Raw genomic sequence first — 27,477 nt, 5'->3', positions numbered from 1 at the left:
TTAGATTTTGTAATTTATTAATACTTTCTTTATTTATGTGATATTTTGTATATTTATATATTTATAACTTAGAATAATATAATTACAAAGATATGCTTTTTTTATAAATATTGATATTATACATTTTTCATGTTATATATATATATAATATATAAAAGTTATATATATATATATATATATATATATATTGAGGTTATAGTAAAAAAAATTTAATATAAAATCAAATTTCATTTTATAATAATTCTATTATTAAAAAAAGGTAATAACTGATTCTTTTATAAATATTAAACAATATTTGTTTATATTTTAATATTATGAAAATAGTTTAATATTTAATCAAATTAAAATATCAAAATTATATTTTAATATAAGTTTTATAAATTTGATAATTTGATTAAATATATATATATATATATTGATATATTTCCATATTTATAGATAATAATAAATAAAAATATAATATATTTATTACACACTTTTTTATATATTTAATTACATATATATATGAAAGAGAAATCAGAGAATAATGAAATTAAGTATATTTTTTATTTTTATGGATATTTTATTAAAATTTATTTAATTTAGAATTTTGTGAAAAAGAAAAGATAAGATAGAAAAGAAAATAATAAAACTATAAATAAATTCATTTATGTTTATATAAGATTATAATATAATTATGTATGCAATAGTATGCATATATTTTTTAATTTACAAAGACTACGATAAAAAATCTCTTTTATATATTAAAAATTTCATAATTTTTTTTTCATTATCAATACTATTATTAATATATAATTAAAAAAATTACAATATAAAATAAATTTCTGTGTAGAAAAATTTAATATTTGAGAAAACAATATTTAAGAAGAAATATATAACGCCATCTATTCTGTACACTGTATCGACATATCAAAATGCTTAAAGAAGTCATGCGAAGCCATACTAGGTTTTATATTAAATTGAGTGCTTAATAATTGAAATCGACGTGTTTTATATGTGTATATTTATAATCAAATAAGCAAAATTTTGGACTTTAGTATATATAACTTGATATTAAAGAGGAAGAAAAGAATATAATAAAGAAAGAATTAATTTGTACTTTATGGTTGAATTTTCCATATGAAGATAGCCAGTTTATATTATTTTGGGCAAACATTACTTAAATTGTAAGTAATATATTATATTTTATTTATTTCGTAACTATAATACACAGTTAATTATGTATATTTGTATTGTAAATCAAAATTATATCAGATATGCATTTGCATGCATGCATTACATCGTATGTATTGTCTTATAGGAACGCGAATTCATACACATCACATACGTATACAACATCCAGGATAATAATGCAGATATGTGCAAATACTACATAAGTATTATATGTTGATTATTTTAAAAACACGTTTCTAAAAATTTTATAATATATTTTAATATATAAAAATTTCGTGAATCTAATGAAATTTATTTTTATTAAATATAAGATGTATGAGAAGTTAAGATTTTGAATATTAAATTACAAATAAATTATAAGAGATGCATAAAGCATGTATGTCTTTTAATATTTTATGAGATAGATTTATTTTATATCATTTTAATATTTAATTTTTTGTTTTGTTTACAGTGAAATAGAATGGAAATTATATGTAATTTGAAAGAAAATTAAGTAAGTCGTTCATTATAGTAAAACTATGCTATGATATAATTTGAATATCAATTTAATATTAATATTTTTTTAGTAATTATAATTTATCTACATATATATAAAAATAAAAATTTACAATCATATGGGGTTGTGAATGAAAAAAATATTTTCCATATATATTTACATAACAAATCTTTATGTTTAAAACATATTGAATAAAACTATGTTTGATGATTGTACAACTATTACAAAAATGAATATTGATAAAAATAAAGAAGATTATGTTATTCATAGTGGTGAATTAAATCAAAAATGTTATATTGCATGGAGTCCTCCAAAAGACAAAAAAATTTCATATAAACAGAGATATGTAACATGTAGTAGATCAGTTCCACATAAAAGTAAACATTTTATTAAATATAGAATAAGCAGATCTTTGAATTTTGATGGAAGTGCTTGTAATTCCAGTTCAGAGAACAGTTCTTTTGAAGAAGATAAACATTTATCTAGATCTGCTAAAATAATGAGAGCTTTAAATTTCAATAGCAGTCCCTCTTATTATGGAAAAACAAAAATTAGAAAATCATTAAATTTCAATTTAACTCCAAGTCCAAAAAGTTTTCGGTGCATAAAGAAAGGTATACGAAAATCTGCGAGCCTTAACTTTAATTCTCCTTTATCTGCTTCTAGGAAATTCTTAAATCTTGATGATAATCCTAATGTTTCTGCAAATAGTAGTTTATTATTTTCATCTTCTGATTCTATTGATGAAAATCAAAATGAAACACCATCACAATCAAGTACAAAAGAACATGAAATTCTACATTATTCTACACCTAATACAAAGTCAACTAAAAAATCATTATGTTCAGCAAGTTTTACACCATTATTACGCAATCAATTGAAAGAAACTATTGATAATATTGTTTATGTTAATGCAACACCTAATTCACAGTCATTAAAACGTATTAAAGGTAGATCAAAATATACAAATAATACTACCATGAATACTTCAAGAAATTTATTTCATGAATTTCATGATAATGATGAAAGTAGATCATGCACACCTAAAAATTTAGTCTGTATAATTCCAGAAAGCATGAGCGCAATTAAAAGAAGTCATAAGAAGGTAAGCAAATAGAATTCAATAAACTTTTATCTTAATTAAATCTTAATTTTATCTTAATTAATATTTTTCATATAATTTTTTTATCATTTTTTTTAAATAAAGTAATTTGTTATTAGTTTTTTCAAGTAAAATTTTTCACATTGCTTTTATTAAAGAAATCAAATCAATTTTGAGTTTTTAAAATAAAATATCTGAGAAAGGAAAGAAAATATCATTTATAAAGGTTAAATAATTAAATATTGTTATCTATATTAATTTGATATAATTATTAATTTTTATATTATTATGTTATGTATAGGAAAGATCATCAAGGCGAAATGAACATTGCACATCACAATATACAAATAATTTTGTAAATGATGAAACTATACTTCAGGATAAAAATAATCTTCTATTAACTCAACATGGAAAATATATTGATCCATTACAAGATTCTAAATCAGATATAAATCAATCTATTAATGAAAATATTAATGAATCACTATTAAGTCATTCTGAAGGTGATATGTCAGACACTGGTTCACTTTTTGACTATACTGAAGAAAAGCAGAATAATGTTTTAAAAGAATCTAAAATATCAGATTGGACACTAAATCACACTAATGTCATACCTAAAATAGATAATTTTGATGTTGAAGTAAAATTAGAAAAGAATATGAAATCTCTTTCGAAACTTGAAAATGAAAATGAATTACTTGAAAATTTTAGCAATATTGATGCAAATAATTTATCTAATCAAAATATCAATGTAACAAATGATATTAGATCGGTAACTCCAGAATCAGTAAAAGAAGTTGTATTAGAATCGCAAACATCGGTTACTCCCGAGAATTCTATAAATATTTTACAAAATATTGTTAAAGATTCTATAAAAAAATCTCATAAAAAAATTAAGGATGATAATAAAAAAAAATTGTTCAGTCCGAAAGTTTTACAAAATAAACTTGAAACAGAAGAACAAGAAAATATAAAATGTTGGAAAAATTTTGAAAATACTGAAAAAAATATAATATCCATTGAAACAAATTATCATAATACATCAAAAGAGGAGCGATCATCTACTCCTGAAAAAGTAAACTCTAGTAGACTTTTATTGTCACAATTTAATTCTGTTAAAAAATCTCATAAAAAGGATAAACATAATAAAATATTATCTGGATTTCTAAAACGACAAGAGTATTTTAATAAAGATATGGATTTAGACATTAATAACAAATATAAAACATTTGATGACACATCTGAATGTAAATACAGAATGGAAGATTTTTCTTCAAATTTGGATATTATCACAAATATCGGAGATTCTACTTCTTTAATCTCATCTGAAAGCTTAAATATATCATTGGATAAATTATCTCCAAGTAAAAAACAAAAATCACAAGATCTATCATTGAATTGTGAAATGAATATGTCATATGATTCTGAGTTACAAGAATTAGATACATCTAAAGAAGAATTTAAAATTTTCACTCCCCTTAAAAGAAAAAGATCATCAATTGCTTCTATTGCTTGTAAAGAATATTTGTGTTTTTATGATTTATCACCTGAAAAAAATGAATATTCAGAAGATGGTAATATTAGTTTTTCGCGATGTTTAACACCAGTACCAAATTTTTCAAATTTTTGTGCAAAAATAAAAGAAAATAATGTTACAACAGAAAAACTCGATAATAATATTAACAATGAAAATATGAAAGAAATATATGATTCTGATAATGATGTAACAGGCAGATTAACTCCAAGAAATATGTCAACTGCAGAATTATATCCTAATTTAGATTCCATTAAAAAATCTCATAAAAAAAATAAACGTGGAAATATTTCAAGAAAAGATTTCACTTTAATCAGAAATGATCATTATGTAAATGAAAGACATGAAACGTCCATGGAAAATATTATAAATGAAACAGATAATCTATCAGATTTTTCGAATGATTTTGTTACTGTAGATGATGTAATAAATAAATCAATACATGAAAAACCGATTAGTAATAATAACACAGAAATAAAAGATTCGATAAATCTTGATGATAATCAAAGTTGTGCAAATAATAATTCGAAAAATACAACTGTAACACCGCCAAATTGTTTAAAGACAAAAAGTTATATCAAATTATTAGGGGAAACTTCTATTAAGCGATCACATAAAAAAGTTCGAGATAAAAGAAAAGAAGAATTAATAATTAATACGAATGAATTATCGGATGATGGATCAATATTTGGTGATGAAGAAAATTTGATTTTTACCGAAGATAAATCCATGCGTGACTAATAATATTTAAGTTGATAAAATGAATCACACATTTTTAAAAATATCTTATCGGTAAGTGTAGTTGTAGTTCTTATGATTAATATGTAGCATGTACATCGAACATTTATCGATCTTTTTGTATAAAATATATTTGAAATTTTTCCTGAATTATTTTTATAGTTAAAAAATATATATCAAATAATGTTTTTATTCTATAGTATGATATTTGTTCTATAAAATCATTTTCCGAATACTTAATTTCTAAAATATAACATTATAAAAATTGTATTGTATACAATAACGAAACAAGTATATGTAATTAGTTTAATATGGATTTATATGTTTATGTATGTATACTGGAAACAATATCGTCCTTAAGTTTTGTACGATATTTACTAACATTTATATTAGAAATATATTTATTAGAAATGTTTACGTTACACGTAATCATATCTATACACTGTATATCACAAAAATCTATGATAATATCATAGAATTGTGTTACATTACACATTGAAGATATAAATTCAAATCAAATTGCATTGACTCCATAACATACTATTTAAAACTGATTACTTTTTTAATTGCTTTATTTTAATATAAAGTCTGATAATAATGTTATGCATCTTTATTATTACATATATTTGTCCGATATGTTGTTACTAACATTTATAGAATATGAATTTATAATAACATGAAAATAAATAGGATTTTCTTTCTAATTTTATTAGTTATTTTCTAACGTTGTTCTAGTATAAACTTTGTTTATTTTAATTAGATCATTTGTGCGATTTATTAATTCAAATAAAGATAATTTTGTAAAACGATATATATTATTAATGACTGAAAAACAGAGATGTAAGATGTACTCAATTTGTATATTAGAATAGTTATGTTACGTATACAAGACGATTTATTGATTAAGTTAAATATATATTATTAAATAGAATTAACATTTACATTTTTTTTTCTTTTTTTCTAGTTTCTAATTTGTATTTTCCTTTTTTTTTTTTTTCTAAGGTATTTCTCAATGCTTTAAAATATACGTATATTATTACTTCTTAAAATGTGACAATTAATTTACTAGATAATACTTATAAAAATTTAATAAAACTATGGAAAAATAATAACGAATAAACTTCAAAGATATTTATCTTTGTGGCAATATGCGGGTGCATTATGATATTGTATAGTATGGGACACTGATACAACGTAGAAATCAATGGTGCGACTTTAAACTACGTTGTGCGTAATTTTTGCTTAATTTTTCTCTTAGAGTCTTCCTCTTTAAATGTGTCCAATGTTGAAAATAATATAGAATAATAATATTTGTACTCAATGCGTCAACTTTTACGTAAATTAATTTTATATGCGATATATCCATGATAAAAAAAATATTTAGCTTATTTCAATAAGAGTGTACTAAATGTGTGTGAAATCGGATATTGTTTTTAATTAGCTAGCATTCAAATGTAATTGTACAAAGTTTATGGAACTAAAAAAAAAAATGAATCTCATTCAAATTATATTATTATTAAATTTGAAATAAATGTATAACATATATATAATGAATAATTAATTAATGAAAAAATATTATGAATAAATATTCGTTGAATTGTATATGTACTATTAAAATAAAATTGATTTTTCAACATTTAAATTTTATATACATACAAGTGATTCTTGGATGTATATGAATTAAAAATAAACTGAATTGTTAATTTTTTATTATTGGAAAATCTGCGATAATAAGTTGTTTTTTATACGATATATATAATACGATAACATAATAGTGAATAAACTTTATAATAGCAATCTACATAAATACATAAATTATATATTAAATATCTATACTCTGTAATGTATGTTTTTTTAAACTTCTCAATGCTGAGTTATTTCATAATTTCAATGAATAAAATGGAATGTTCCATAAACTATGACTTTTTATGTTGATCTCGCGTTTGTAATTAATTGTTTGAATATCACGTTAAGTTACAAAAATAATAAATAAATGAATTGATACAAGTTAGTAATAAGCTTGTTTATGAAAATTTCGAAAATTCTACTGTACAATTGATTTATGTTCGATGTTACAAACAGTTCGATTGATTACTGTTTTTAAATATAATCAATTTGTAGAAATATATGTACTTTTGATAATTATCTTTTGTTTTTTTTCAATATTAATATTTGGACAATCATAAGTTTTTGTTTCACTACTTGATTAATTGAATTTTCATATGATATATATTTAATTAATCATTTTCTTTGAAATTTAAAATGATAATATTAATATTATTCATTACTAATTTATTTAGTAAATTATAAAATAAAATAATTTTTTATTTTTATTCACTTAAAATTTAATGTTATACTATAGGTAAATATTTATTTCTTCTGTTTATGTTAAACATAAAATACGTAAATGTTAAAAGATTTTATTAATATCCTATTAATATGATAATAGTAATTAATATAATAGTAAAAATAATTTTTGTACATGTTTAATTTATAAGTAAATAATAATTTTTTAATTAAATATAACATTTAAATTTATTGTTTAATAATTCTTATATTTTGAATTGATAATATATTATTGATTTTGAAATGTAAATCTAAATTTTATTAATTAATTAAGTTTTGAATAAAATAATATATATATAAATTTTATTCGATTTTTACATATAAGTATATTTTAACGATAAATATGTAAGTATATATAGAGGTTAGTTACGTGTAAGTCTAGCATCTGATATATCTTTTATCCATGGTTCGTGAATTCGTGAAGCAAGTTATTGCCTGAAATAAACATGGGAAAATTGAACGTAACAATTTTACGATATTTAACTCGAGATGATTTTCGAGTTTTAACAGCGGTAAATATGAATTATTTATTATTAATTATATGTGATTGAATTAAAATTATATTTTGAAACATAATTTTCACTTTATATGTATGCAATACTTAAGTTTAAGCTTATGTACAATGCAATACTATGTAAGGTTATATAAAAATTTTGAAATTTTATGTTTCAATAATAGATTCATATGTGTTATCAGATTTTTTATTAATTTTAACATAAAATGTATTATAATATTTTTTTATAATTTCAAAAATTTTATTATACAATAATTTACTATTATAGATTGAAATGGGAATGAAGAATCATGAACTTGTTCCTGCATCATTAGCTGCTCAAATAGCAAATCTACGTTATGGTGGTGTACATAAGTTATTGAAAGAATTATGCAAACATAAACTTCTCAGTTATGAACGTGGAAAACATTGTTAGTTAAAAATTTAAATAATATATTATTTTATATTTAAATAATATAATATATATAAATAATAGAATGATGTCAGGAGGTGCGAATATAATTAATATATAATAAAAAAAGCAATAATAATAAAGTATTTATTTTATCTTTCTAGATGATGGTTATCGTTTAACAAATGCTGGTTATGATTATTTAGCTTTGAAGGTTTTGGCGCAAAGAGGTACTGTTAGTTCTTTTGGTAATCAAATTGGTGTGGGAAAAGAATCTAATATATATATAGTTGCAAATGATAATGGAAATCAAGTATGCTTGAAACTACATAGATTAGGAAGAACTTGTTTCAGAAATATTAAAGGTAAAAGAGATTATCATCAACATAGAAAATCAGCATCATGGTTATATCTATCTAGAATATCAGCAACAAGAGAATATGCATATATGAAAGCACTTTTTGATAGAGGATTTCCGGTACCTGAACCAATTGACCTTAATAGACATTGTGTTGTTATGGAGCTGGTTGAAGGTGGACCTCTGTAAGTGAAATTATTATATTTTAATAATAAAATTTTTATACTTTTATATTTTTAATATTACATTATTCAATATTACATATTTTTATGAATTATATTGATATTTTAGATGTGGTGTGTATAAGATAGATGATGTTGAAACATTATATGATGAATTAATGAATATGATTGTAAAACTTGGAAATCACGGTGTTATTCATGGAGATTTTAATGAATTTAATATCATGATAACAAACAGTGGAAAAGCAGTTCTTATTGATTTTCCACAAATGATTTCTACTGAACATGTGGATGCTAAATCTTATTTTGAAAGAGATGTAAATTGTGTTCGTGACTTTTTTAAAAGACGTTTTGGCTATGAAAGTGAATTATACCCAATATTTGAAGATATTTTGTAAGTGATAATAAAAATTTAAAAACAAATATTAACAATGGAAATTTTTGATTTAAATTATGTAATTAAATTTATGTTTAGGAGAGAAGATTGTATAGATGTAGAAATTAAGGCTAGTGGTCTTACAAAACAAATGGAAAAGGATCTTTTGAGAGAAATGGGAATAATTGAAATTGATGAAGATGAAGAAATTGAGGAAGAATATAAAGAGAATATGGATGAAGAAAGTAGAAGTATAAATAATAGTGAAAGTAATAATTTAAGACCTCAAGTCGAGAATTCTGTGAGAAGTGAATTAACATATACATCAGAGGAAACATTTATAAATGCGGTAACAAATGAAGAGAGAAATTTATTTGTATCATCTGCAGAAAATATTATAGCAGAAGGTGTTAAAAATATCGATATATGTAATTCAAATGAAAATATGATAAATTCAAATTCGCATAATTTAAATATGATAAATAATGAAGAAACGAATTCATTTTTTACTACAGAAACATTTAATTCAGATGATGAATATGTAGAAATAGAAAAATTAAATGATTCCAAAAGTATGTATAGTACTACTACAGCTGCTACAATTGCTCCTGAAATTATTAAAAAAAAAGTGAAAGCAGCTTTACAGAAACGTGAAAAAAGAGAGCAATCTAGAAGAATTCTCGTGAAAGGAGAGGCAAATGCAATAACTAGAATTAGAAGGGAGAATACGGATACAATTAAACAATCGACAGGAATATGGGGTTGGGAGTAAAAATCATAATAATAATCATTTTGTATGATTATTATTCATTATAGGTAATTTATTTGACGGAAAAAAAAGAAACAATAAAAAGAAAAGAAAATAAAACGAAAAAAAAATAATACATATATTAATAAAGATTCAATCAAAAGATTATATTTTTATATTAACAGTAAGCTTTTTTCTTCCCAAAATTTGTTAAATTATAATTTATATTTATAAAAGTAATATTTTATAAATATAATTTTATATATTGTAAATTTTTCATTTAAAATATACAATTTGATTCAATGATTATTTTTATATATAAACATAAGAAGATGATAAAAGAAAAGGAAAATAAGATGAGAATAAATGAAATTTGAATTATTTAATATATTTTATAATATTGTAAATTTATGGAATGTGATATGTATCAATTCTTGATAATATTTTTTTTTTTATATAACATCTCGTATAGAATAAAGCATATTGATATATTAAATATCTATAAGTTTATGTACGAGATATACAAAGATTTTCGTGAGTAATTTTATATAGATTTGTGTAATTATGTATAATTACATTAGGATGCATTCTTTTTTTCTCTCTTTCTGATTATGTAAATCTATTATGGGTAATAATTATTATTTTTAATATAACAAATCACATAATCATTTATAAATTAATAGAACTTGAAATAAAAATTAGAATGTTAATTATTTTTATAAATACATTCAATCAATATATAATATCGATATTTATTGTATTTTATACATATAATAGATTCTTTTTCATTCGGTTAATAATCGCTATAGAATAGATTGTGATTTTTTTGTGTTTTTATATGTCTTTATATGTTAATATATGATATTATATCTAGATTTTATTTATAAAAAATTTATATATGTATTTTTATTTTATTTATAATCTATTAATAATATTTTTATTTTATTTATAATCTAAATAATAATCGGTAATTCGTTTCGATTGAGCGTTAATAGATGTACATATATATACATATGTAAATTAATTTGAAAAAAAGGAAAAAAAAAAATATAAGAGAAAAATTGCAAATATAAATATTTTCATATTTTGAAATTATATTTTTGTTGAAATTTATTGCACAAGGTAAACTTTAAAATTACTGTATAATTAATTTTATCTACGTAAATAAGCTATATATAGATATTTGACCGTATATTTCTTTCTATTCTTAGCAAAGCTTTATTTGATAATTTTATTCATATAATAATAGGTTTTAAAAGAAATATATCATTTTAAAAAAAAAATATAATATTTATACGAAATTTAACAGATAAAATGTAGTTTTTAGTTTTTTGAAATTTTTTATAAATTTTTAATACAAAAATTAAAAGTTGTTTAAAAATATGAGATAAATATTAATTTTGTTTATATTTAAAAATCAATATTTAATTTTACAATTATTTCAATAAGTTTTTGGGAATTAAAATTAATATCAATATATCAACAAGCGAATAAATATCGTTCATTTTTATCATAAATTGTATTTCTAGATATTTCATATAACGATAAGATTTAGTTTTGCTAATATATACATTAATTAATACTGTATTTGTGTATATGTTCGTAAAAATGAACAAACAAAGAAACGAATAAATAAATAATTAAATAAAAATAAAATATTTACGAACATTGTGATATCTTAAAGATAATAAACATGTTACAGGATATTTCAATGGAGATTTTAAGAAAAAAATTTTCCCAAGTAGCAGAGCATAACATTCAATTATCATAAACATATTATTTTGTAATGGATCTTGAACTTTGAACCGAATTGACGAAAACTGATTCGAGTTTTCGCTTCAGGAGTCGTCCGAAAAGATATGGTTTCAAACGAAATCGAGTCGAGTGTTGAATGTTTTGTACGTAAATTTTCGAAAAAAAAAAAAAAGAAAAAAGAAAAAAAAGAAAAGGGGAAAGATTTTTCGATAAAAATGCGAAATGAGACAAAAGTAGCACGTGTCGTGAAAATTTATGCCGAGACACATCGATATTTTTTTCTCTAAGAATAAAAATGACTACAGGGTACGGATGATAAGGTAGCTCGTATGTAGCGATCGCGAGAGACTGCTTATATATAAAGTCGCGCGAGCTCTTCTTTTCTAGTTCGAGTTTCATTTCAGTGCTCCTCTGCTAAATATTCCTGATACCGGGAGATACCGCTTCTATAAAGTGTTTCTGTTTCGATCTTTACTGCCCGAAACGCGATATCTTAGCATGGCTAAGGACAATTTGACAGCCATCCTTTACGGTATCAATGATATTAGACTGGTCAGTATTACAAATTTGTATCCTCCATCCTGTTCTCAACTTTTTCATCCCATATGATAAACGTTTTTTTTGTGTGATAAATCGATTTTAACACGTCTCCGTAGCATAAAGTGCGATATACGACTCGGACTGAAGTACTTACATACATATGCATATACAGTTGGTGATGAAAGTATTTGACCGCATTATTTGATACGGTCTTACGTAAAAAATTATATCGTGTCATTAAGAAAGAGGTTCGAAATCTAATATTTATGATAAACATTTATTACTTTATTCCGTTTTACTGCCGTTCTAAGATAAAATTATAATGCAAAGATAAATTTTCTGTTCTGAAGAACAGGACGACGAAAGTGGAATACTTCTGCAACCAACTGTACGTATTTGTACAGTATATTTCCTTAAGAAATAAGAATAAATTGTTCATAATCAAGGATAATAATTACGACTCGTTTGTATAAAATATGTTAGAAAATGTTTCGATCTCTTCCTCTCATATATGTTATCTTTCCTTTCGATGATTATAAAAATGCGTCGTTTATATCAGTTCACCTTAGTTACAGTTAATGGAAAAAAAAGAAAAGAAAAGAAAAGAAAAGAAAACACGGGAACATAGGAATGAAAAAGGAGAGAAACGTAAACGATATTACACGAGACGAGTTCACGGCGTGTTTTGAAGAGACGATTATCTCGATTTAGCTTAACTCCTTTGTTTCCTGTGCTATCATTCAATCCTAATTGAAATTGCCGTTAATACGATTAACATTTAGAACGTCAGAGATGGAACAAATCGTCAGTGTACGTCGGTACTTGCAAGGACAAGATTCGCCATTTTCGTCATTATTCCTTCTCTACTTATTTGCCAATCTGTTCCGCGTTACCTATGTTAGAACAGGCGTCGTATTCTAACGTCGCCTCAGAGATGGGCGAATGAAAATTTGATTTTTGGATTTGTTAAAAATTTTTTTTTTTTTTGCAAAATTTTTTCTCTTTCTCTCTCTTTCTAGAGAAAAGATTCTTGTGGTTCGAGAACTTTTGAAAATTTTTTGAATTTCGAAGAAGGGATTTCAAGTGTCCTCAATTCCTCTTAATCTTATATCTTATATCTAGAAATAAAATTTTATTACAGTTTAAATGAAGATATAATATTTATTTATTTTTATCGAATATAATTACATGTATTTATACACTATTAAATAAATCATTGTCGATTAGGTTTATTGTTAAAAAAAAAAAAGAAAAAAACAGAATCAGGAAAATGAAGAAATTTTAATGAAATTTAATGTCATGACATTCGTATCTAATCTCTTACGACGTTTCGTATCTTATTAAAATAGATACTTAATTAAACACACTTATGTATGATAAGCATCTTAATTCTACTTCATGAAAAACACTTCGAAACTTAAACTTTCTTGAAAATATGTAGACATGTTATCGTTATACACGATTTAATTTTTAACTTTATCTTTAATTTTAGGAACAAACTCCGATCGAGGAACCGAGCCAGGATGGTAAGCTGCTTTCAGTTTCATCCACGATACAACGATATAAGAAAAAACGAATGTTTAGTTCAATTGCTTTTTTCGTCACATCACGAAATAAGATTTTTAATAATTTTTATTGAAATTACCATAATATTTATTTTTATAAGCAACTTAGATCTTAAAAGGAATTGTGATGTATATAATTTATATATAAGATATAATTTATCAACAATTGGTTCTCTTTCAGAGGTGCTCATACAAATGGGCTGCGTTGGAATTTGCGGATCCGACGTTCATTATTTGGTGAACGGAAGAATCGGCGATTTTGTAGTGCACAAACCTATGATAATGGGCCACGAGTCTTCCGGAGTGATCGTCAAACTTGGAAAGAATGTGAAAAATTTGAAGGTATGCACGTTTATTATATCGTTATCATCGGATTTTTGAAATATATTTAAAATCAAATTTTTATTAACGTGATCGAAGAAACGAAGATTCATTTTATTCATTCAAATATTTATATCTATTTTTACATGTCACGTGATCTCTAATAGATTTTTGTTTTGACTAAAAGTTAAAACTTTCCACAATAAATGCATAAAAATTCGCAATCTATGTATCATTACATGATTTCGAAATACTTATTTTGCATCTAAGATATTGTAACGTGAAATCGAGAAATTATTATTGGTTTCGATATCGATGTATGCTCTACTTATATAATTATCTATATGTAGGATTATACTTTGCAGTCGAGGAATTATTCGTTGCATGGGCAAAATAATCTCTGTAAAATTTTTTATCAAATATATACGATAAAAAAATTTATTGAGATATATTATTCCAATTAAAATAAAAATGATAAAAATTATCATACGAAATAAAAATTATTTAATCGTTAGATAATTTGGATATGATATGATCAATAATATTACATACATTGATTATTGTTTCTATACATTGAAATGAAATTATACACATACGTTATATCTCTTTTTACTTATTTTGGAATTCTATATCACAAGATTACATATTTAATAATTTTAACACATAAGGTCGGCGACAGAGTGGCCATCGAACCTGGAGTATCCTGTAGATATTGCAAGTTTTGTAAGGAAGGACGTTACAACTTGTGCAAAGAAATGGTATTTTGCGCTACTCCTCCAGTACATGGTAGCCTGAGACGTTTCTACAAACATGCAGCTGATTTTTGCTTCAAGTGAGTCAACATCTTTCACTTTCCTTCCTTCTCTTTCTCCGTCATGCGCAATACGACGAATTTAATTTATACGCGAAGGAAAATAACGTTTCTAACCGTGAAAATTATTGGTTTACATCACAGATTACCGGATCACGTGTCATTGGCTGAAGGAGCACTGTTGGAACCGCTGTCGGTCGGTGTTCATGCTTGCAAACGTGCGAACATTGGCATCGGTTCAAAAGTTTTAATTTTGGGAGCCGGACCTATCGGTTTGGTATCGTTATTAGTAGCAAAAGCTATGGGAGCTAGTAAAATTGTTATCACCGGTACGTTTCCTTTTTATCTCACGTTTTTATCTCAATTCTATTTGAATTGTGATTCCTTTTTATAATATTAGAATAATTTATTTCTATGGGTGGAAAATTAAAAAAACGTTATTTAGAGAGGATGTTTAATCATATTAAAATAAATAAATGTTAAAAAATTATTAAATAAAATTAAAATTTATTATTCAATTTCAATGAGATATATAGATAAAGAAATAAATAGATAAGGTTTATTTTATTATTTAAACTGGATTAAACATTGATAAGTTCAATAAAATGATTAAAATTTATTATATAGTTATCAACGATATTCGCAGTCTAAAAATACGAATCTATTTCTCTTTTTTAGATCTGATGCAAAGTAGATTAGATCTTGCGAAACAACTCGGTGCTAACGAAACGTTATTGATAAAAAAGGATGATGTGGAGGAAAAGACCGTGCAAAAAATTATCGAACTTTTTGGAGAAGAACCGGACAAAACGATCGATGCTTGCGGAGCTGAATCTTCGATACGCTTAGCAATTTTCGTAAGTTTTCTTTTTTTCAAAAAATTCCAATATAAGAGTTATTTTATTGTTTATGAGTTATTAATTGAATAAAATATATTTATTATATTTTATGTATATAATTTTTAGTCGACCAAATCCGGTGGAGTAGCTGTTTTAGTAGGAATGGGCCCACCAGAAGTTCGAGTTCCATTGATAAACGCACTTGTAAGAGAAGTTGACATTAGAGGTGTATTTCGATACGCAAATGAGTACGTATTAAGTTTTTTTCTCTATTTCTTATAAATAAAACAAGAGAGATATCTTTATTCCAATCTCATTGTTGAGTCATACTAATTTAAATTTTTAATTTACATTATTAAATGCTATGCACGTAAGTAACATTCAGTCATTACATTATACAATACATTCTCGCCTGTCGTTTATTTAACGAGATTTGTTTAAGAGAGGAAAAATTACCACTAAAGATAAATTTTTAGTAATTTCAATACTCTATTTAAATTTTTAAAGCGACATAGAGATAATAGAATCAGTAAGAATATTTCTTTGTATCCAGTATACATATGTAATAATATGTTGTCACATAATCACATTAATTGTATCAATGAATACAATTTTAAATAATATTTTCCATTCTATTTTTCCTTTTCAGTTATGCCGACGCATTGGATCTCTTGGCTTCCCGAAAAATAGACGTGAAACCATTGATAACGCACAATTATAAATTAGAGGACACCGTTCAAGCTTTCGAGACTTCGAAGTCGGGCCAGAATGTTGTCAAAGTTATGATACATTGCAATTAGAAAAGTAAAACGATGACGAACGAAAAGGAATTACGACATGATCCAGTGATATATGTATACGAGAATTAAAAAATTAATTTACGAAAAATAAGCGATATATACGAAAGATAGAGGATTTGACAATACATTTATGTTTTTAAATAATATTCTTATTGGATACATTTACAAAACATGAAATGTTTTGTGGATTTCCAACATTAAAGATGAATAATTCACGCTCAATATGCGTTTAATTATGCGTTTTGTGTATATATATACATACTTTTTGACATATATTCTGTTGCATACACGCGGCAGGCACGCGTAGGCATAAATTGCCGATCTATTTTAATAATATTTGACATTGATGTAAATATGCATACGTAGATTTTGTTTTTTCTATGATTCGATTATGCAAACTGTGTGTATTGTAACGAGAATGCTGCGTAGTATAGCGTTTTTTTATTTTTAAAATACTAACTATACAATCATTACTAATAACCTTTAAATTCTTATATTCAATACGATTTTACCGTGTGACGTACATTTATTATTTTATTGTAAAACTTATGAATAATATCATGATAAGAAAATACATATGTCGCTGTATTGTGATCAATATATTGCGATATGATTTAACATCGAAATTTAATGGAAATTTCCATACATATATAATATACGTAAAGTATAACTCGCTAATAGTAATATATAATATATATACTAAGTACATATACTCGTATTATTGTAAATACATATTATTTTCATCTTTCAAGAAGTAAATGGTTGTGAATGAATCGAATATCTATTGCATGATATTTTTTTATTATTCATTATCAATCATTATTATCTATGTATAAAGATGAATAAACATTGTTATTCCCTTTATGAAATAAATTTAATGTTTATTCGAATAATTAAGGTTTCTATAAATGGATGAAAAGAAATAAAATTTTATTATCTATATTTAGTGATTAACGTTGTGCTTTAAGGTAAAAAAAAAAAAAATATAGAAGGAAATAAATTTAAATTGGAAATATAAGATTGCAAATTGAGCATACAAAGTTAAGTAAGTAACGTTGATAACATAATAAAATAGATAAACAATTTTAACATATTTAATGCTAACTATAATTAGCATATATTTTATCCATATGAGGATCGATCTCGTAAATTGGCTAAGATTATTACTGATTTGATAAGTTCATTTGATTTTTTTTTATTGCATGAAATTAGTTTTTGTTTGATTAAAATTTTAGAAATATAAATCAATTTTAGAAAAGCACAGTAAAATGATTTATAAAAAAAAGGTTTGATACGTTGCAAATATTATGGAAATAAAATAATATGGAAAATGCAGGATGGAAGGTATGTTGAGCAATGGTTTTCAATGGTTTTCAATGAATCACAAGTATTCGTGTGGAGAAACTTAACCATCTGTGATATTGTCTACCAACAATGACACTGCATGACTTCTTCTATTAGCCTTCTACGTTACACAAGTGGCACTTAAAACATGCAGTCTGTTTTCCAGTTATTCTCATGTTCAAGTTTTGTCTTTTGTCGAAATACGCGACACGAACAAATATACCAGTAGGTATATTCATTTTATTTTTTTATTTATATTTTTCTATATTATATTTTCTATATTAGAAAAATATAGAATTTTTCCACTTTTTTCAAATTTTATTTTGACAAATATATAAATATAATTTTATGAATATAATTTCATACAAATTACAAAAATGTAAGATTTTTTCAATTTCTCTTTTTTTTTATTCTGACGATTTTTAAAAAAAAAAAGATTCAGGATGCTTTATAATTATATGAGAATTATTAAATCGAAGTAATATTACATTAAATTTCATAATTGCTTAGCAATTTGAAAATCTGTATAATAATAATTTCCTTATATGATGTCATATATTCTTCGTATTGATCAGGCAAGACCGTGCTTGATACCATTTACTGTTATTTGGAAAAGTGCTATTCGCACATAGGTATATAACGTAATTACTCTAACGCAATTACCAGCGCATCGCTACGACCTGCTTCTTGTCTTGTGAAAATGGATTACCTTTCAACTGATTCCATTAACACGTTCACCGATCATTCCCATGTTTAGCTCGATACCGAAAATCGACGAATTAGAGGAACGATGATTAAAATTTTGAAATCGTTATTATAACATTTATAGAATCCAATAATTTAAAGAAAGATTACATTAGAATTTTATTAAGTTAAAAAATTTTTATAAAATCTAATTAAATTAAATTAAATTAAATTAGATAAATAATTTAATTTAATAATAATAAATATCTGTAATAATTATTTGTTTGTAAAATTTGATATACTTACAATTATTAACCTTTTAATAACATTCAATAAACAACGAAACATAAAACATAAAATAGCTATTATCAATAAGTAATTTTAATATAACATAATGTGATTGATTATTGACAATTTTATTAGTTTTTATAGATTTTGTACATTTTGTTATTTTTTTTCACTGTCATTATGAATAGATATCTAATAAAAAAGTTAACATATTAGACTTTATACAATTTAATGAATTTCATACATAAATTTCATACGCATATTTTTCCTAATTTTTCCTAATATAATATTGCAGATATATGATGGATTTATATTTTCAAACACTGAATGAACACGTATAGTTAAACAAAGTATATGATTGAGACCGCAACGTGAAGACATATCATGCCACTTCCGCCATCTATACATCCTAAATCGTATATCCTTCCGCTTCTAAAGTAAAATATCTTCCCGTGAAATATCATGCTTTCCCGCATGCGCGAGAAAACCACAGAGTGAAAGGGAATCTACTTGTGGTTTACCAACCCATATACGATATAAACTGTCCAGCTTCGTTTCGTGTGTACTTACGTGTAATATATTACTAGGTATTCCTATAAATCGAATAGATTCTACGCGATTTGAATTACTAATAAACTAAGACTTCCTTCATCGAGAATGTTCACCGATTAATCGAAATATATATTATACTTGAATTGGTAACTATGAAATTATTTATTAAATATAGAACAATGTTAACCTCTAACTACTAAAATCTTGTAATATTTTAAAGCCATTTATTGAAGATAAATATATTTCATAAAATTTGTTTCGTTATTTATTGTAAGTAATTAAAAGATTAAATGTAAGTGGATAAATTATAATAGATAAATAATATAAACAGTTGAATATAAAAGATAAAGAAATACAAAGGAAAAGGAAAAATTAATTAATATTATTTTCAATTATGATACTATTTTTATTAAACTATTTTTTGATCTTCCATTTGAAATTCCATTCCGACATTCATTTGTGAATGATATTTGCGTACGCATATTTACTTTTAAATATTGATAGTACTAATGGAAATTAATATTAATTGGTCGCAAAGAAATAGTTGGCAGAAAATTTTCAAACGACAGAATCGATCTATTCTGCTAGTGTGATCAAATATTAAATATTGCGTATGCATTAGATATATATTGAACATATATGTTTGAAAATGACCAATCATAACGCAAATAGAGAGATCGAACGACCATCTGTGCAATTATTTCATCGCGGAGAATCGACAACTTTTGGCGATGATCAAGAGAAACTTAGCTTCTCTCTCGAACAGATTCGCGCGTCCATTTCGTCGCCAACTATGTCGAGACATCGACGTCGACGATTCTCAAGGGAGAACGCATCGACGTCGATTATGTTTGCCCCAAAGACCAAACCGAATACACCGAAATCTTCCAGTCGGCCGAACTGAATCTACCGCTTCGCCGACTGAATGTCTGTTTACATTGCCGCCGCTGCCACTCTAATTAATTATCAAACCATCCTCAATAATGCACCGCTTGATCCTTTTTCAAACGTGTTGATTCTCTTCTCTTCGTCCTTTCTCGTTTAATAGAGAGAAATCCATTTATTGCTTCGTTAATCTCTTTACGAAGAATCAATGCTGGAAAATTTTTATCATAGATGATAAAGATTTGAATAAATTTGATAAATGTAAAATTTATATTTTATATATATATAAAGTATGTATATAATTATCCATAAATCATTAGATAAATGAAGATAATAATTATGATACGAAAATTCTAATAATGTTACTAGCAATTTTTTACATATTATATTGAATTTGTAAAAAAATAATCGAATTTAAAATATTAAGTTAGGTTAAGATAAATTAGGTTAGATTAGAATTCATTTTTCAATTTGTTTCTTTATAATAAAATAATATTTAAATTATATTCATATAGCTTTTAATTAATGCACATCAAATAGGATTATCAAGAATCGATTGAAATGACAAATGATATGATATTCAACAAGTTTACATACTCCGTGATTGGCCAATGTTTTTTGTTAATAATTTCGTAATAAAGTCGAAACAAAAATTTTTATAAAAAAAAAGTTATTTAAAATTATCTCAAGAATCTTCGATTATTTTATATATTTTTTTCAGATTTTCTATAATTTCTATATGAAGATAAAACGGAAAATATTATTTTATATTTTCTACTTTTTTTACATAAAGAATGAAATTATTAAGAATAGAATTAAATTATAATTATTATAAATATATATAATAAAAATTATTATTATAGGCATCAATATTTATATGTGTTACTCTATTAACAGTACATTTAATTATATTTTATTTATAGTTTTAAGTTTTAAATTGACATACACAAAATATGATTATTAAAAATTGGTTGAAATAATATATATATATTATATTTTTTTACTTTTATAAAGAATCAAATTATTATAATAGAAGTCAATATCAGTACATTTAATCATTTATTTCTGAATGATTTTACAGATTACTGAAATGGGCCATTTCATGCACAACAACCAAATAATACCATTTACCCAATTATCCAGCTGATAATCGAAGTAAACACCTTTCAAACACCTTTCTCTGCAAATCTCGATGAAATTGTCAGCCAAGGTTAAAAGAAGAGGGTTAAAAGAAGATGATATAAGAGTAGATAGTAGTTACGGCCACGATTACTTGGAAGATGATAGGATAGAAAGGTTGGAACTGAGGAAGGACGAACCGGTGTGCTGTGAGCGGCGAGCGAAACCCGGAAAAGGTGGAAGGGTAGTAGTTATCTCGCGGGTTCGCGTGGGAGGTCACGTTGGATAGAGGGTAGGTGAGGCGACCCACGACCTTCGACCAATCACGATTCTAGCTTGAAACTGGGCTGCCAATGGGGATGCCGGTCGGTGTGACCTCGTGCGCGATTCTCCTTGCACTTTATCACCGAGAAACCACCCCCATCAAGTGGAAAGGTGGAAGCTCACCTTTCCACGCCGGCACAAGCGAGACAATGTTTCTCCTTTCGCTAAATCGGTCGAAACGATCAAGGTGATAGGTTGAACGGTGAAATACAACTCTTTCATCTTTTTCTCTTCTTTTTTTTAGAAGCGTTCTTCACACATAATCGTTGTTTCGAGTGTTTCACTTTTCGTGTTGGCTCAATTTTTGATTAACTCTTCATTTAAATTATTTATATTATCAGTATTAATAATTTTGCTTATGACATATGATTTGTGATATTTATTTATTTTTATTAGTTATTACTTATTATTTATTACTTATACTATTTTTTGATTTTTAAATATTCAAAATATTTAAAAATATCTTTTTCTTTTCTTTTTAGATGCAGCTTAATGCTTACATACGTCGCTGATTGTAAAAATTATAATTGTTAAAACGAAAAGTACAGAGTTTAAGATAATACATTGTGGAAGAAAGGAAAAATTTTCATTTTAACAAATTATCATCGTAATACGATTTATGGTATAACAAATTTCCATTTCATAGCGAAAATTTTAAACTGATTTTTTTAAATGAAACTAATAAAATAGATATATGTAATATACTTACGTGTAATATCTATTTGTTGATGTATCTAGAAAATCTTTTCTTTCAAGTTTGATATTTTCGTCGAGTTCATTTCCAGGTTGCTCAGTAGGAACAAAAGGGAAAATGATATCAAAGCGACACTAGGGAGTAGTAAGGGTGTGTCTTTATCTTCGTTATTGCCAGTAGTGGGTCCTTACCGATTATCCTGAATTGAAGTGCCTGCATTAAGAAAGATACAGATCCACTTGTAACAACTTTAGAAAACTCAAAAGAAATTTATTTTTATATTACAAAAAAAAAAAAAAAAAAGAAAACAAAAACACTTAATTTGGAGAACATCATGTACACATCTTCTTTTAAAATATTTTTTAATTTTTGTACTAATTTCTTTTTTGTTTTCAGGTGCATCTCATGTTGAAACGGCAATTACCACCTATAAAAGACCGAATCGAGACAATGAATTTGAATAATCGATCTACCTCGAGTAAGGCGATTAACTATCGACAGAGATCGTCACACTCGGCATCCTTCTCTCGAAACCTCCTTCCAGAAGATTCTCTCAAGGAGGATACGTTCCGATCCGACGTTTCATTAGTTCCTTAATGCATCCTTCGGGTCGTTGCTGCTCTCAAGGAAAAGGATCAACACTTTTTTGCTTCGGAACGATGCGTCAGGGATGCACGGCTCTTATGTGCCAGAGTGACTGATGAACCATCGACTAATTACCTCCTCTATGTGCCCTGTAATACGAACGTATTAATAACCTGCATTTATATATATCCGTGAAAAATGACCGCTTATCTCGCTTCACGGGCACAAAAGGATGGTTGGTCCGTTGTGTTTAGAAACGAGTTGAGAATACGATAGAAGATGGAATTATATATCTGTACGAGTCTTGCTTGTTGGAACGAAATTTTGTCAATGCCCCGATTCATCCGTTATCTGCTGTGATATTCAAATTTTATTTTTGTTCCATCAAGTTGCGTCATTGTTGAGTTTATAGCGTGCTTTAATTATTATCTTGTCTTGTTGTTGTTCACAAACAATTTGGGAAATTTTCGTTAATGCTATGATACATCAAATTTTTATTTTTATCACGTTACACGTGTATTTATATCGGTGGATTCACCAACCAATTTTTTTGAATAGAAAATTTTATTTGGAAAAATTGTGAGGTTAATTATAGACAGAAAATTTATGAAGAAAATTTTTGAAGAAAAATGTTTGTGAATAATGGATGATTAAGTGAACTTTTATACTGTATTGGAGAAGGATAACGGCGGAAAGTTACGAAATCGAACTTTTTCCTATACATACGTTTATTTATTCGATCTAGAAAAAGTAGTTGGTAGATTCAAAAAAGACGTTTCGAAAAGATCAAAGCTTGGCGGTGCTCGAGCGCGTTCTACTTCGGCTTTGACTAAATAAAAAGCGAGCTTTGCATTTTTTACAGGCGACTGCGCTTAGAAAGCGACGAGAGACGGAAAGTTGAACGACCACCACCTTGGTCTTAACCGTAATCCCGAAGAGTGACGAGCGTCAAAGCAATGCGGGGATTCTTCAACTATATTACTATATCCTCTCTGTGTCGCCTTCGTTTATCAACTTTCTCTGTCTCTCCGTCTTCTCTGCCATTCCTCCGTGATAAACGAAAATTGAAAGAAACGAATATCGAACGTACAACTAATTTAATCTTAAAAGAACACGAATACGTTGCCAGGATAAAACTTTCGTAAGAGGATGAAAAGTGAAAATTAACAATCGCTTTAATACACAAATAGTTTCTAGCTGCGAAAAAATACTAGCAGCTCTAGAGAGTTTTATTCTCGAATCTACTGTTGCAATATTCCATGATAAAGCTTCGAGGTTATACATTCTAAATGTAGTTTGAATTTTGAAAAATTTCTAAATTATACGTGTATACACACATTTGCAATCAAAATTAGGATCGATGAAGCGAGCCAACGAAAAAAACATCATCCACTATCTATTTCAGTGATTCGGTCGATTTTCCTCGAAGCACTTTGGAAATATTAAACGGTGGGATGCAATACTGTCGAGTATGGAACGTAGGGTGTAAGAGATTCGCGACAAAGCTGCGGCAAGTTCAAAGCATTCCTAACTCGGTACTCACCAGTTTTGCTCCTCTCTAGCACGAGCATTACTCTCCTCATTGTCGAACCACCCATCTCGAATCTCGTTTCGTCGAGCTTTTACCGATCGAGCGTTCAATTTGACGAGACTCGAAGCCAGTACTGCACGGGTTCGAAAGTGAGAAATGCGTGTTAACACGATGCTTGTGAGAGAGATAGAGAAAAATATATTAAACGACTTGAGCAGATGTATGGGACGTCCTCCGCGCAGATTCGACTCGTGATATTCCGGATATATGTGTATCGAGCGACGCGAACGACCGACCGGAAGTAATTAGATCCGCATACAAAACTCCCTCCGGAAGGGTCGAGTCCTGGGGAGGGCAACCACCGATCAGGGCTAAAATCGGTTGCGGTCGATAATTTCGATCGTGCTTTCGAATATTTCGCGTGAGACTTACTTTTGACATTTAATTGAAATTGCGAAGTTGAAGAGGGATTGCTTTGCACGAAATTTGTCGATAGTTATTTACAAAAAAGTACTCTCACTCTTCGATTTTTTTAATATTAAGACTTTACTGGCGATTGTTATTCGTTTTCGTAAATTGGTATTTACAAAAAAAAAAAAAACAGATTAAATCAGGTTTTAATCAAACTTATTGTTATAAACAATTGATTATTACCTGATTAAGAAAACTAGTTTAAGCACATAGTGTAAATCATAATTGAATCGACTGATAGTTAAAGTATAATTTTTATTTACTTTTAATTTAGGATAAAATTAAACTTAAAAATTTATTTAATTTCTGGTTCCGCAACATTATTCAAAGCAATGATCTTAATAACGTATTAAAAAATTATCGATACTTTTTGTAAATATTCATCAATTTGTCACGAGACATATAGCAAATCGTATTTTTCTTGGAAGCGTAAGGGAAATCTTTTCTATTTGGTGAATAATTCTTATTTACGTTTCAATTTTATTAAAAGTAGGTGGCTCGTCACGATCTTTAACCTGTCGAGAAAGAGGAGAGGAAGCAAGTTTGAGCGGGCCTTTTTATGAAAATGACCACTTAAGGGAGGGAAGAGCGAAACGAAATAAAAACTAATGTATGCGGATCGTGGTTGAGATGGGATATCGGCCCGATTTACATAGTCCGCTTGAACCGACTTGACTCGATTTGCCGCGGGACGAATACACTCTGCTGAGAATATATCGATGCGCCGTTACGTAGACCAACACAAAATTGCTTTTACTCCTATTAACAATTCATATTTCTTATGCGGGAAATCGTCCATGGTAAAAAGTTAGCGACAGGGAGATTTTTCTTTCTTCCAGGTTGAGGAAAATCGAGGGAGAAAGAGAGAGAAAAAAAGAAAAAGCGAGGACAAGCAGTTGAAAAGAAGAAAAGTTAAAGAGCGATTCAATTTGAGTGTAATATAAATATCCAAAAAGAAATATTGTGTTGTTATATATTGATAAAAAGGAGGAAAAATGTAGATTTTGGATTATTTTCTAATTTTCTAAGTTTAAATAACTTGTCATGATTAAAATAAGTAATTAGATAATTTTTGCAAAAATTTATATTGTTTTGATGTAAACAAATCACGGGATGATTATTTAAATAAGTACCATTTTATTCATTCTTACTTTTATTGTAATTAATTAAAATAATCTTCACAAGAATTTCACCACTTTATAAAAAAATTCTATCAAATAACAAAATTTCTCCATAACCTATTACGTACTCCATACTCGCGATATTTCACATAAAATATTTTACAGAATAACAATAAAACGCACGAACATCTTTTACGACTGACTATATTCAACTTCTTTTTGTCTAAACGTATCTTGACGATTCTTTCGTTACAGAGGTGATAAGATAAGACGATTCGACGACACTTTTTCAATGGGAAAGAGGAATTTAATAGTATCAGTGGTATGATCGATGCGAGATAGTTGACACGAAATAGCGAAGATTACGTGTCGGAGATGGAGGGTGTATGACCGCGCGGTGAACAAACGGTGTTTCGAGAGATGAGCGATCGTTCCCTCGAGAGCAAACGAGAACTAAACGGGAAAAGACGAGATGGGACGCGAACGCTTCACCACCCTGTCGAAAGTCGCTCGCCTTATCGCCTCCTAAGGGTCTATTGTCGACCCGGCCACTAATGGAACGATATCCAGCCAAGATCACCAGTATCGCTGCACTCTCTTCGATTTTAGATCGGTCTCTTCTAATCTTTTGGAATTGTGACTTGTAATATTCTTAACAACTTAACCTATAAAGGAAAAAGATTAAAGAAATTAATCTTATTAGCGGAATTGTTTTAATTTGAGTTAATTTGAGTTAAAAGTGGAAGAATTTTAATATATCTGTAGAATATAGTAATATAATTATATTATAAACAAATAAGTGTTTAACCTATAACTGGTATTGTGTATCTTATATTTGATATAAGTTTTAAATATGTGTTTTGAATAAGGTATGAAAAAATATATAACTCTCATTACTATTCTAATTTATATCAGAAAATTTAAACTTAATTTAATACTGAATATTTTTAAACGAGTTTCTGAGACTTCACAACACCATTTACATATCAAAAGTGAGACGATGTTGGTTATGTTATATTAAAATCGTTTATTAAAAATTTCTTTACAAGTCATGATTTATAGATTGAGAACCATTGTACTTACTTATAAATTCATGCGTATTTTATTCCATTTCTAAACTTGATTATTATAAACAAAGATAAAAAATGATACATCTATTCCCAAATATAATTAAACATTTTATATTTTTTCCAATTAGGCAATCACGAAGCAAACGAAAGCGATCCTTCTTCTCTCCAAGCATAGAAGAAAAAATTAGTGGAATAAAACGAAGTGGAATAATAGAATAGG

General features: G+C 26.4%; 3 protein-coding genes across 4 annotated transcripts; all 3 read left to right on the top strand.

The window, feature by feature from the left end:
- Nucleotides 1-797: 797 nt before the first annotated feature.
- Nucleotides 798-7,188, top strand: LOC100865306 (uncharacterized). 2 transcript variants are annotated; one of them, XM_086910891.1, is made up of 5 exons: nt 798-1,166; nt 1,301-1,376; nt 1,625-1,666; nt 1,740-2,774; nt 3,073-7,188. In XM_086910891.1, the coding sequence occupies exons 4-5, from the start codon at nt 1,869-1,871 to the stop codon at nt 5,044-5,046; spliced, it is 2,880 nt and encodes a 959-aa protein (XP_086767017.1). In that variant the 5' UTR covers nt 798-1,166; nt 1,301-1,376; nt 1,625-1,666; nt 1,740-1,868; the 3' UTR covers nt 5,047-7,188. The 2 variants fall into 2 exon arrangements, with proteins under 2 accessions (XP_086767017.1, XP_012340242.1); XM_012484788.3 differs by having other exon boundaries at nt 833-1,166; nt 1,301-1,549.
- Nucleotides 7,189-7,195: 7 nt separating this feature from the next.
- On the top strand, nt 7,196-11,053 carry RIOK2 (RIO kinase 2). Its single transcript, XM_003692408.4, has 6 exons — nt 7,196-7,405; nt 7,814-7,901; nt 8,172-8,313; nt 8,459-8,837; nt 8,944-9,228; nt 9,310-11,053. The coding sequence occupies exons 1-6, from the start codon at nt 7,392-7,394 to the stop codon at nt 9,980-9,982; spliced, it is 1,581 nt and encodes a 526-aa protein (XP_003692456.2). The 5' UTR covers nt 7,196-7,391; the 3' UTR covers nt 9,983-11,053.
- Nucleotides 11,054-12,031: 978 nt separating this feature from the next.
- Nucleotides 12,032-17,482, top strand: LOC100871181 (sorbitol dehydrogenase). Its single transcript, XM_003692397.4, has 8 exons — nt 12,032-12,265; nt 13,746-13,779; nt 14,000-14,160; nt 14,808-14,971; nt 15,095-15,279; nt 15,629-15,807; nt 15,916-16,037; nt 16,439-17,482. The coding sequence occupies exons 1-8, from the start codon at nt 12,212-12,214 to the stop codon at nt 16,587-16,589; spliced, it is 1,050 nt and encodes a 349-aa protein (XP_003692445.1). The 5' UTR covers nt 12,032-12,211; the 3' UTR covers nt 16,590-17,482.
- The last annotated feature ends 9,995 nt before the right edge of the window (nt 17,483-27,477 follow it).

Source organism: Apis florea, unplaced genomic scaffold (genome assembly GCF_048593485.1).
Source record: "Apis florea isolate Af1SG1 unplaced genomic scaffold, ASM4859348v1 contig_3203_pilon, whole genome shotgun sequence".
Classification (NCBI taxonomy): Eukaryota; Metazoa; Arthropoda; class Insecta; order Hymenoptera; family Apidae; genus Apis; species Apis florea.
The sequence above is the reverse complement of the archived record's forward strand: the minus strand, read 5'-3'. Positions and strand labels throughout refer to the sequence as shown.